We start from the raw sequence: 12,839 nt of genomic DNA on the forward strand, positions 1-12,839 counted from the left end.
TTGAATCACTATGTTTTATTAAGAAATTAAAATCATACGTCAATGCAGTACAATTTGGAAGCAATTTCTCAATTACAAGCTTCATGTCATGTTTTGCCACAACAGTGCAAAGTCAACAGACTAAAGATTAACCCTTGGGGGTACATTAAAGGAAAACAATTTGGCATGCTATGTTACTTCAATCTATTAAATGTGAAACTAAAACAATACCCTCATTTTCAGTTTTGCAGTTAATCAATATTGGCCTACCATGCTCAATGACTGAATCACCAAATTCAGATTGTGAATCTCGATTATGTACAGTAATGGACATGAACACACTATACCCTAAACCCCTGGTTAAAATACTTTAGAAAGCTATGCTGTATAAAAATATAGATATGAATCTACATTTGTAAACACTATAAATATACATACCAACAGAGGTCAAGTAGTAAATCGGCAGCAATAGATTTAATATGTACTTGACCGCTTTGCACTGGAATTCTTTTTGTATCACGCAACAAAAAAATATACGGGACTCTAAGGCTGACGTTACATAGGCCTCATTCGTTCACCTCCCACATGTCACGTTCCAGCTTTACTTAACGTTCCTCGGTGAATGCACGGCTTTGTGGCATGCATTCAGTGAGGAACGAACGCATTAAGGGGAACGTTACATGTGGGAAGTGAACGAATGAGGCCTATGTAACGTCAGCCTAAGGTCCCTCTGATCTACCAATGTGCTGATTTGTGCCGAAATTTCAGTGTCACTGTTCACCGTGTAGCACAGTTATGCCAACTGACGAAAATGTCAGCTGCACTGCACAGGGTAAACTATTGGTGATTGGATTCATAACACATTCTGGTTGATTGTAATTTACACAGGATGTTACAAAAAAATTACAATTTTCAGGTAAGGACAACAAAATGTCATCCAACTCACACGCATCATAATGACAAGACAATTTGCAAGTAAATTCATGGAATGTCTTAAGCTTATACAAAAGAACAGAGGCTGGATTAAAATCGTAATACATTTAGACAATGTACTTCATAATCGAACTTGATAATCTTCAAAATACTTCAAACATCCCCAACCCCCATCACCTTGGTGGAAGTCACATGGTCACCTGTCATGATTTCTTGCCTCATACGCAAGACTCAAACACTGAGATCAAGTAATGTTTCTTTGTTGCTATGGTAACGGTCACGTTTTCGAGCACTCGTCGACGTTATAGCCCGTTGTCATCGCCATTATGTTTATCACCGGCGAGTCTCGATGAAGTTGTATATCTTTAAGGCATCCATTGAATGCGGCAGTGTAATGAGAGTTGGTCAAATCGTAAACTTTCGATCCGAATTCAACACCACCTGAAAAAAATTTAAGTGAGAAGACATCATTTTTAGAAATATAGTAGAACCTCTCTATCAAGGACACCATCAGGACTGACAAATGCTATCCTTAATAGAGAGGTGTCCTGATTAGAGAGGTCAAATTGAATGGTAAGTACCAATTTGGGACCAAAACTAGTGTCCTTAATAGAGAGGTTGTCCTTAATAGAGAGGTTGTCCTTAATAGAGAGGTTGTCCTTAATAGAGAAGTTGTCCTTAATAGAGAGGTGTCCGCTAAGGGAGGTTCCACTGTAACTTCAAAACATTTGCTAAAGAAAGGCCTTGGTTTTTTCTCATGAAAACAACCTTCATCTTTCATTACAAGTACAGTAGAACCGCTCTATTGGGGACACCCTTGCGACTGACAAATGCTGTCCTTAATAGAGAGGTTTCCTGATTACAGAGGTCAAGTTGTATAGAAAGGGAGGGTTTCCTGTTAATGGAGGTGTCCGCTATGGGTGGATCTGAAAAACCTGAAGATTCACGAAAACCTCATAACTTACCAAATGTGTACATTCCATAGGTGTTTAGGCCTGAGAACTGCCCCGTAACTTTACTGAGATATGCTTGCCCATCAACATACAGCGTCAGACTTTGCGACACTCGGTTTATGATGACCGCATGCCAGTTTCCGTCATTCACAGCGCTGGTGATGACTTCGTTCCGTGACCACCAGCCAAGATTCCAAACAAGGTGTAGTTTACCGTCGACGAGGCCGACGCCAAGGTAGTCATCAATCTCAGAGAAGACCTGAAAAAGACAAACCAAAATACTGTAAAGATGATTCCAAGAAGGTCTCTTAGTTAGAGACTGTAGGTGTATGTATATGCAACACTGAGAAAACTAAAAATTTTCTCAAATTTCCAAATAATATGTTACAAACCTCCTGATTGGCCCATTCAAACACAACAGACTAGTATTAACCAATCAGAAACCTTTTCTGTTACACTTACCTCTCCATTCCACATGATCATGCCATTTTGTGATGTTGTTGACATGTTGAATGCAATATTGGTGATGGTCTGGTCGAAGGTGGCAAAGTTGGGATCTTGGTAGAATAAGGTTCCATGGCCGGTGAAACTTGGGTTGGTTACGTTTACAGCTGAAAATAGATGTCATAAATGTTACGAGTTTCTTTATTGGTTAAAACAAACTCATCTGACCAGAACTGACCAATCAGGCACCTTGTAAGATACATCTTTTATGGTAAGGCACTTACCAAACATAATTTATCAATCACAGAATATTTTATTCGAATTTTCAAATCCCTGACAAATGCTTCAAGGAGAGGATTTGTCCGGGTTTAGCCATAGCACCTTTTGGCAGTGATGACACCAAACACTGGTACAATTTTTGTCACTTGATGAGAAAGAAAACAAGAGGATTTATCCAGATAGTGTTGTATAGTAATTGTAAAACCTTTCTTATGAGTAGCACTGTAATGTGTAATTCTTGGAATTAAGTGCGCGGGATTATTGGAATTGGGTTTAGATAAGATACCGGTGGATAATCGTGGAAAATTCCCACGGTCTACTTTTAATCCTCCATTCTCTCCAGAGTGATCAATTACGTGATCAATTACGTCAGCATTGATGCGGCTCCTCATTGGATGGAGACGCATCAACGTTGCCCCCTGATTGGTGCAGACAAAGCTGCGCGTGGATACAAAACGTGCACGAATCGTCATCCCGACGAACTATTTTATCAATTATGACTTTGGTGTGTATAATTTTGTGAAGCAGTGTTAGAATAAAGGATCCTGACGTTAGAAGGCAAATTCAGCTTCTTACTTTTGTAATCTGTGGAAATACGACAATAGTGGCCGAGACAGGCAATTCAGTTTGTCAATATCGTCACTTACTCTCTTGGCAAAACTGCCCCTTTGTTCCCAGTCGACAGTCGCAGTGATAGGAGGCCCCGGCCATATTCGCATGACAAACCCCGCCATTTTTACACTGGTGGTTTTGACAGTAGATGGGTGTCTGACAAGTTTTGCCGAAATAGAACTGCAAAAAGGACAGAAAAAAATGATAATAGCATTCCGCGAAGATGAGGTCACTGCAGCTGCTGCCCTCTATTTCCCCATCGCTGAATTACAGGCAATGTCGGACAAAATGCAGTTTCGTAATGGATTCAGGCTTTCTAACTTGGGCAGTAAGATTCAATCTGGCACATGTCCGAGTGTTGGAAATACTACATAATTGTTCTGAATATTTCTCTCTCTGACTCTATGGTATCATTCATGCTAAAAACAATGCAGGGTCAAAGATAATTGACTTTGAAATAAGCTCAAATGCGTAGAAATAAGTGTCAATGTCCGCCTGTCATGTGACTAAAACGTCATCAATATCTTATGCAAATAATCTTGTGAGCTATAAATAGTAACTTCGCGGCATGCTATTGGGTTAAGTTCGTTTGCATTCTGAGTGATGTAGTCATATTTATGAGGCCACTATTGCTATACAGATCAACGCTGATTAAGGCCAAGTTCAAAGTGGTAATTGTAAGAACTTACCTCAGTGCAGTTACAGACAAAATCATTCGACCCCACAGAGCACTTTCCGCCATTTTTACAGGTTTGATACCCGCAGAATGTCCCGTCACAATCAATCACGTTCTTCCCTGATAGCGCCCCCTGTGGAGTCAAATCATAGTCGTTGTTGTCGATGACCAATTCGCGGATGCAACCTTCATAAGTTGATGGGTCGTCTTCGATTGCAGATGGCGAGACCTCGTCAAGATTTTTGACCCCACCTGATGGAGAAAAAAAGATCTGTGAGAATTGCAAATTTAAAGGCCACCTCAAGAGGATCAATTTGGCTGAATCCTGACACCAGAATATGTGCTCCAGAACTGCCGTCTCTGCGAGACCAGAGACAGACAAATGGGAGAACTGCACCAATGGAGGGAAAGTTCTGGAGGTCAAGAGACAGCAACTAGGTTTATAAGAGGCATTGGTTCGTCCTAAAAAATGAATGCCAAGAAGAATACTGTAAGATTTTCACTGGCTTACCTAAGTATATGTTTGTTGTGGTGTCCAGGGAGATGTAGCTGTTATCGGACGACCCTGTGACATTCAACCCGCCGTTTAATCGGATGTACCCCTGATCCAAATTGCGCCCAGCCTCAATGGTGTACCAGGTATCTGGATTGAACAGAAAGTGAAATTAAGAGATATGCTGATAGAAACAATTCAGCAGAACCTCTCTATTAAGGATGCTGTCCTTATTTGAGAGGTGTCCAGATTACGGGCCAGATTAAATGACCAATCTGGAACCAAATGCAGTGTCCTTAGCCGGGAGGGTGTGAGTACATCATCAAGAAAACAAGTGAGTAAAATGTTTACCAGTTTTATTATCGACAACGTCTGCACTCTTCAAAATGGCCGTTCTTCCTCCGAGATTGAAACGAAACTCGATGCGGCCTCTATTCAGGGACACAGACAAGAAGTCACCGGACCGACGGTTCTGGTGCTGCGCCATGTACAGGACAAGACCGGTCAGAAGCCGCGGTTTGATCTGCAACCGGATGTAGGTCATGTTCCTCATATTGCGTGGTGGGTTGAAGGCCATGTAGGACGACTCTCCCATGAAGTTTGGGTCGGTGATGGTGACAGCTGGAAGAAGAGATGGGTCAGAGTTATTCAGGTATAGAGAATTCTCAACTGTCAAATGTTGACAGGGTTGTCGGTAACTAGAACGAATGCTGGCAGATGTCAAGTCTGAAGTAATCTAATAGTATCGTCATTATTTTCTCTCACAGAACTTGAAGATGCTCAGAATAGTGGTCTCCATGTGAGTTGAGGGCCTAGCAGGCTTAAGCTAACGTGTATGCCTACCTTCATTGCACAATGTTCCTTTAGCTCCAAGGGGACATTCACATTTGAAGCCGACCCCAAGCGGGACACAGGTCGAGCCGTTAGCACACTTGTTCTCCGTACATGGCGTGACCTTATCCCCGCACAAGGCACCGTACCAACCACTTGGACAGTCGCACCTGAAATAGAAGAATGGTCAAGGCTCAAATACATGTAACCCTGTATCAAAAATCAAACAAATTCCAACATAATCGTTTGTGTAAGAAAAGTGATTACCAGGAGGTTTTACGGAGTAGTGGCATGGTACGCATGCGGTATATCCAGAAGGACTCTCTGTTGACTCCAAGGGCCTTGGGGGTTGGCTGCCCTGTCCTTGCGTCTGAACTGTCAAAACCAAGCCTGGCCAAGGAAGTTCCAACCACAGTACGTCTGCAAACAATACCTTGGGAAACTCAGGAGACAATTATCCTTGGATCTCAGCGGGGTCGCAGCCCCAGCCTTTGTCAGGATCCTTGATGAATAAGGAGGGTCCTTTTCACCAAAAACTCTCAAAACTCAGACCAAAGCCCCCGATTTCTGGAATATCAGGAGAGCTGCAATTTGCACCTACCTAAAAGACGATCCCAGGTCAACACATGTGCCTCCGTTCATACACTGGTTGGGACTACACTCAGACTGTGTACATTGTTGTATGTTCCTGCCTGTCTCCACCTTCCCTGCGGGATTTCCCGGGACAATGTAGCCACCGGTCCTGCCGGTCCAGATTCTCACATCATAGATGCAGCCTGAAAATCAGAAAAAGAGGCTTAGTAAGGGAAAATATGATTCCGTTGAACTCGATACAAAGTTTGACCACTATCAGTCTAAAGAATTAACAAGAAGTGGACAAATTGTTATCTCATGGTTCAAAAAGTAATCTTTGCGCTTTTTTCTAAGTGAAATTGAAACTGACCTGTGAATCCTTGCGTATATTTCACCTCAGTTGGCATCACATCTTTCCGAAGCAATTCATGTCCACCGATATAGAGGGCGCTCTTGATATTCAGTCCCGTCAAGCTGCCCGGTGACCGCCCCGTGACGTTTGTCTGTGCGTCCAATTTGATCCAACCATTTTGTTTGTTACGTCCAAAAGATACGATATGGATAGGACGCGAGACGTCGACGATTTTCTCCGACTGAATCACGGCATATCCTGACCCGAGTTCATAACGAAAGACTACCCTACCCGTTTCGATTCCAACAGATAGATAGTCTGAATCTGGAATGAAAAAGTTATTTCGAAAGATGTTTCAGAAAGGTTTCAGACAATGGGTGATATGAATAAAGACTAGCAAATGCTTTTATCTAAAACTCCATGTACATTTACACCAGACCTTTCTGTACAAAATTGAAGTAAAAGCATTTGCTAGACTTTATTCATATCAGCCAATATCTTCACAATACACAATATTAGCTGTGACAAAAATTATTTTCTTTCACTTTTATTCTCAAAGTGCTTTTGAATTCCTCCTAACTTGAATTTGTCCTCCAAGTAATACTTTCACCATTGTGGATTTGGGATGTGTCCTGGTGTCTCTCAGACTGGCAAAATAGAGTCAATATATCACCTTAAAATTGTGATTTTTTATTTTTCTATTTATTTTGTGTGACCTACCCTTGTCTCCCACAAACAACATGAGCGAATCTTTCAACGAGTTGTTATTCGGTAATGAAAAGTTGAACTTCATCCATACGAACATCGCAATATCATTTGGTTTGTCATAGCTCAGATAGGAGGAGTAACCATACACAGTTCCCGACATCTTGGGACGCGTAATGGTCAGAGCTGAAATGTGAGAAATTGATTTTATAGGCAACTTCTTCTTCTTCTTCTTCTTCTTCAGCGTTCGCTCTGCACTTGGAGGGGTCATTCTCCTAGGAGTAATCCTCCTCCAAGGCGGGATGAGCGTATCCTGCGTGCCACTACGGTTAGGCGCCAATTGGGTTTATTGACCTAGTGGTCCGATTTTGGCGAGAGAGATAGAGTCCACGCAAGCTACTCATGTTTCTCACTTGGTGGGGTCTTAGCTTGCCCTGGCATAGACACCAGGTACAAGGAACCTCGGTTTTGAGTCTCATTCGAAGGATTGTAAAGAGCCAGGAATTTTAGTTCCTTGAAAGCCACGCCGGTTCATCCAGACATACGATCCTGGGTTCTCCCCGGGATCGAACCCGGGCCCTATTGCATGGTGGCCAGCAGTGTAAACCACTAGGCCATGAGGCTCCTTGTTTTTTTAAAATTTTTATAGGCAACAAATGTTGGGATTTGAGACCTTTTGGCCAGTTGTGTTTATACATGACTGTAAAAAATCTACGATGAAGAACTATCAGCTGCCCAGCAAGGCTACCGCAGTTCAATCGTCGAACAGAGTAGGGTATTTGCAACTTACCATCACTACAGTTAATCCCTCTTCTCCCATATGGACACAAACATATGTACGTCCCGTTTGCCTCAAGGCAAGAACCACCATGCTGGCATGGGTTACGTTCGCAATGACGCCTCTCACAGAGAACGCCAGTGAAGCCGGCCTTGCAGTGGCAGTACCAGCTTTCACCATCGCTAGAAAAAGAGGAAATAACGTCATGTGTTAGGATTATAATGTCCTGTTGGTCTGGTAAATGATGATGCCTTGGCAGTGTTAAGATGATAATGATAATCCCCTTCATTGATTCCAGGATTCTCCACAGGCTTTTCTAAAGGAAGGGTTTTAGCCCTGATGGTCAAGAAGTGGCCTGCAATTCAAGGTAGGGTGGGCCTATAGAAAACCTTTTAGAGCAAGGAAGGTGGCTGCTTCCAAAGTTGGGTGGGCTACCCGGACAAATGACCTTGTTGAGAACACTGGATCCATGGATGTACACCTCTGCCTCTGTAACCAGGATACAACAAATGGACTATCTCAGGATAACTGACCTCCCGGGTCCCTAGACACAGCCATCACTTACTTTCAAAAGAATTTACTTACACCACACATGTCCCGTTATTCCGACAGGGAGCGTAACTGCAGGCCGGCACCTGACAATCTGCGATATTCTGTCCCGATATGGCATCAGCGAACACCTCCAGCTCACTGCCATTCACTTGGAGATTACGTACACAACCCACGTAGCCTATCACAGACCCTGAAACAGGCTGTGGAGAAATCGTTGCTGGGACTCCTCCCAGATATAACGCTCCGGGTGAAAATGACGAAACTGGCGTCACGAAGTTGAATCTGCCTCCGACAGGTTTCGTACCAATTAGGAGACCGATTTCAACCAAGTTCGTTTCCAGTTTGAATTTTATTGTTATATCTGTAAGATTGTTGTTGTTTATGACCTCATCTGATTGGACGGTCGCAGAGTTTCCGTTGAAAATCGCGGACAAGATCACAGCGCCCCCTTTTAGGTCGAGTCGAAGATAATCGGAACCAGATCGAGAGTACATGAGTGTTCCCTCTGTTGCTGATGTTTTTACTGTCAGGAAGATTTCACTGTCGCCGAGACTGAATTTGACGGATTCGTGTTCGAGATACGAGTTTCCATTGAATGCTGGGAAGGATACCGATATTTCTTGAAAATTTGCAAGAAAAGAAACATAATTAGGTAATGTAGTTTATGAGATGACATCCGTGAAGGGTGCCACGTCTGCCTTTGTGCTCAAGTAGCATATTTCGGGAACTTTTCATGAATATGACATTATTTGGAATACGATTTTTGTGAAACGTGAGCTTGAGATAGCTGAAATGTCACCCAGCAAATAATTCCAATTGGTGCCCAACCATAGTGGCATGTAACGGAGGCTCACACGACAGCACACCGCAGAAGACGAATCTCACCTTCCTCACATCTTGGGCCGGCAAAATGAAGCGTGCAGTCGCACTTGAAGCCAGTTCCGACAACATCACGGCACGTTCCACCGTTGAGACAAGTAACGCTCTGGCATGTCATAGGTGGCGCCGGTGTAGTTGGGATGACGGATGACGTCGGGATGACGCTACTGCTAGATGTTGGCGAGACTGAAACTGAAAATGATATCAGGAAATCAGCAGCTGAAAGATTTTCAATATTTTCGGATATTTTTGATTCATTTTTACCACTTTGACAGCCCCCTCCCCCAACCACAAATCATACCTGGAGAAACAAAAGATTCAGAAGATTTTTAAACCCCCTTCAAATATTCCCAAACAAATTATAAAAGTTGCACATTTGTCTGCTTCAACGTGATTTATTTCAAAACAGGACATCCTCTGATGGTGGTCTGGGTTCTAGTGTACACATACATGGGGAAGGAGTACTGAAAATGAGGGTACATACTTATCAGTGTGGAAAAAGTAAGGCATTTGTTACCTGAAAAGGACTGTTTAGAACTTACCAGTGACAATGTGATGAAAAACCAGCCCAGTTTGTGAAAGAAACAATAATCATTCAGTTAGTGACCAAGTGAATGTGTGAGGCCATGTCATTATCAACTGTGATATGGTAAAAGGCTTGCACCTGCCTCCACAGCAATGTTAGATGTTATTGGTAAAAGTGATATAAGCTGCTTTAGCTATTCTGAACAGTCAACAAGATTAGGTGGACAGTTTGGACTGTGAATGTAATGTAATTGCAAGTGTTGTAGCTGTGTGGAGTCTGCATATGTGACTCGCTCTACCAAAACTAGGCGCTTGTCGCATCTGAACTTGACAGGTTGATACGGACTTGTTGTTCATTTCCCTATTGTAGACCTTTTGTGAAATCTATTACAAACTGATTTGGTCACATTTCACAAAAGGTCTACAATAGGGAAATGAACAACAAGTCCGTATCAACCTGTCAAGTTCAGACGCGACAAGCGCCTAGTTTTGGTAGAGCGAGTCACATATTAGAACTCTTGTAATATTTTAGTGGATTGTAATGAAAATTGAGTGGTTAAAAAGATACCTTTGTTAGCTTCTAGTCACAGTGGGGTTATTTCTCTTTCACCAATGGAAAATGTAATCATTACAATACCTGAAGGAATGACTGAAGAAAACAGCTGACTGGAAACAATGCTCGAAGTCCACGCCATTGTCGACGAGGATTCCAAATGAAGATTTGTCGAATGTAGGTCAGTTGATTCAAGTCCTGGTGTAAAACGTCCACTAGAGGCAGCACTGGGCGTCAACAAAGAAATGACTGTTACCGTCTGCTTTGACGAACTCTCCAGCACTGGAGTACTTCTCGGTGTCAATGAAAACGAATTAAAGACCGACGTCTGCTCCACAGAACTCTCCAACACTGGAGTGCTGTTTGGTGTAAACGAAACTGAATTGTAGACTGACGTCTGCGCCACAGAACTCTCCAACACTGCAGTACTACTTGGTGTCAACGAAAACAAATTGTAGACCGACGTCTGCTCCGTAGAACTCTCCAACACTGGAGTACTACCTGGCATCACCAAAGACGACAAAAAGGTTGATGTTTGTTTTGAAGAACTCTCCAACACTAGAGTACTACTAGGTGTCAACAAAGATGAAATGTAGGCTGACGTCTGCTCCACAGAACTCTCCAATGCTGGAGTAATACCTGGTGTTGACAAAGTTGAAATGTAGGCTGACATCTGCTCTGTAGAACTCTCCAACACCGGAGTCCCACTTGGTGTCAACAAAGATGAAATGTAGGCTGACGTCTGCTCCACAGAACTCTCCAACACTAGAGTACTACTTAGTGTTGACAAAGATGAAATGTAGGCTGATGTGTGCTCTGTAGAACTCTCCAACACTGGAGTCCCACTTGGTGTCAACAAAGATGAAATGTAGACTGACGTCTGCTCCACAGAACTCTCCAACACTGGAGTACTACTTAGTGTTGACAAAGATGAAATGTAGGCTAATGTGTGCTCTGTAGAACTCTCCATCACTGGAGTCCCACTTGGTGTCAACAAAGATGAAATGTAGGCTGATGTCTGCTCTTGAGAACTCTCCAACACTGGAGTCCCACTTGGTGTCAACAAAGATGAAATGTAGGCTGATGTGTGCTCTGTAGAACTCTCCAACACTGGAGTCCCACTTGGTGTCAACAAAGATGAAATGTATGCTGATGTCTGCTCTTGAGAACTCTCCAACACTGGAGTCCCACTTGGTGTCAACAAAGATGAAATGTAGTCTGATGTGTGCTCTGTAGAACTCTCCAACACTGGAGTCCCACTTGGTGTCAACAAAGATGAAATGTAGGCTGATGTCTGCTCTTGAGAACTCTCCAACGCTGGAGTCCCACTTGGTGTCAACAAAGATGAAATGTAGGCTGATGTCTGCTCCACAGAACTCTCCAACGCTGGAGTACTACTTGGTGTTGACAAAGATGAAATGTAGGCTGACGTCTGCTCTTGAGAACTCTCCAACACTGGAGTCCCACTTGGTGTCAACAAAGATGAAATGTAGGCTGACGTCTGCTCCGTAGAACTCTCCAACACTGGTGTACTACTTGGCATCACCATAGACGAAATATAGGCCGACTTTTGTTTTGAAGAACTCTCCAACACTGGAGTCCCACTTGGTGTCAACAAAGATGAAATGAGGATCGACATCTGCTCTGTAGTACTCTCCACCACAGCAGTCTCCAACATACTTCTAGACGGTATAACAGTCTCCGACAAACTTCTAGATGGTATAACAGTCTCCGACAAACTTCTAGATGGTACAACAGTCTCTGACAAACTTCCAGATGGTTCAACAGTCTCCGACACACTTCTAGATGGAGCAACAGTTTCCAACACACTTCTAGATGGAGCAACAGTTTCGGACACACTTCTAGATGGAGCAACAGTCTCCGACAAACTTCTAGATGGTACAACAGCCTCTGACAAACTTCCAGATGGTTCAACAGTCTCCGACAAACTTCTAGATGGTACAACAGTCTCCGACACACTTCTAGATGGAGCAACAGTTTCCAACACACTTCTAGATGGAGCAACAGTTTCCGACACACTTCTAGATGGAGCAACAGTTTCCAACACACTTCTAGATGGAGCAACAGTTTCCGACACACTTCTAGATGGTACAACAGTCTCCGAAACACTTCTAGATGGAGCAACAGTTTCCGACACACTTCTAGATGGTACAACAGTCTCCGACACACTTCTAGATGGAGCAACAGTTTCCGACACACTTCTAGATGGTACAACAGTCTCCGACACACTTCTAGATGGAGCAACAGTTTCCGACACACTTCTAGATGGTACAACAGTCTCCGACACACTTCTAGATGGAGCAACAGTTTCCGACACACTTCTAGATGGAGCAACAGTTTCCGACACACTTCTAGATGGTACAACAGTCTCCGAAACACTTCTAGATGGAGCAACAGTTTCCGACATGCTTCCAGACTGGCTGGAACTAGCAACATGGTCAGAATTGGACATACTTGGGCTGGAGCTGGCACCCAGAATAGTTGTTACCACATGACTAGCAGGCACTGTGGGCTGGTTGGAGCTAACAGCAGGAGAACTGGTCATATCAGGCTGGCTGGAGCTAAAACTAGGGCTGGTCATATCAGACTGGCTGGAGCTAAAACTGGCAGGACTGGACATATCAGGCTGGCTGGAGCTAAAAGCAGGACTACTCATATCAGGCAGGGTGGAGCTTGAAGCAACTATGGAGGTAAACAGCAT

The 12,839-nt window shown here is 43.3% G+C and overlaps 2 protein-coding genes across 2 annotated transcripts in view; both read right to left on the reverse strand.

Moving 5' to 3' along the window:
• Positions 1-12,839, reverse strand: part of LOC135502765 (protein eyes shut homolog) — a 23,947-nt gene continuing 11,108 nt past the window's right edge. The window contains exons 16-29 of the mRNA XM_064795851.1: positions 9,046-9,231; positions 8,194-8,779; positions 7,621-7,790; positions 6,846-7,016; positions 6,144-6,449; positions 5,802-5,976; positions 5,213-5,370; positions 4,721-4,990; positions 4,388-4,519; positions 3,890-4,128; positions 3,236-3,380; positions 2,328-2,476; positions 1,878-2,124; positions 1-1,353 (exon numbers count right to left, since the gene is read on the reverse strand). Coding sequence (XP_064651921.1) covers positions 1,190-1,353; positions 1,878-2,124; positions 2,328-2,476; positions 3,236-3,380; positions 3,890-4,128; positions 4,388-4,519; positions 4,721-4,990; positions 5,213-5,370; positions 5,802-5,976; positions 6,144-6,449; positions 6,846-7,016; positions 7,621-7,790; positions 8,194-8,779; positions 9,046-9,231 — 3,098 coding nt within the window. The 3' untranslated portion in view covers positions 1-1,189. The remainder of the gene's footprint in view (positions 1,354-1,877; positions 2,125-2,327; positions 2,477-3,235; positions 3,381-3,889; positions 4,129-4,387; positions 4,520-4,720; positions 4,991-5,212; positions 5,371-5,801; positions 5,977-6,143; positions 6,450-6,845; positions 7,017-7,620; positions 7,791-8,193; positions 8,780-9,045; positions 9,232-12,839) is intronic.
• LOC135503387 (fap1 adhesin-like) lies at positions 10,149-12,794 on the reverse strand. Its single transcript, XM_064796947.1, has one exon. It carries the CDS (start codon positions 12,792-12,794, stop codon positions 10,149-10,151), a length of 2,646 nt encoding a protein of 881 aa, XP_064653017.1.

This window comes from Lineus longissimus, chromosome 19, assembly GCF_910592395.1.
Source record: "Lineus longissimus chromosome 19, tnLinLong1.2, whole genome shotgun sequence".
NCBI classification, from domain to species: Eukaryota; Metazoa; Nemertea; class Pilidiophora; order Heteronemertea; family Lineidae; genus Lineus; species Lineus longissimus.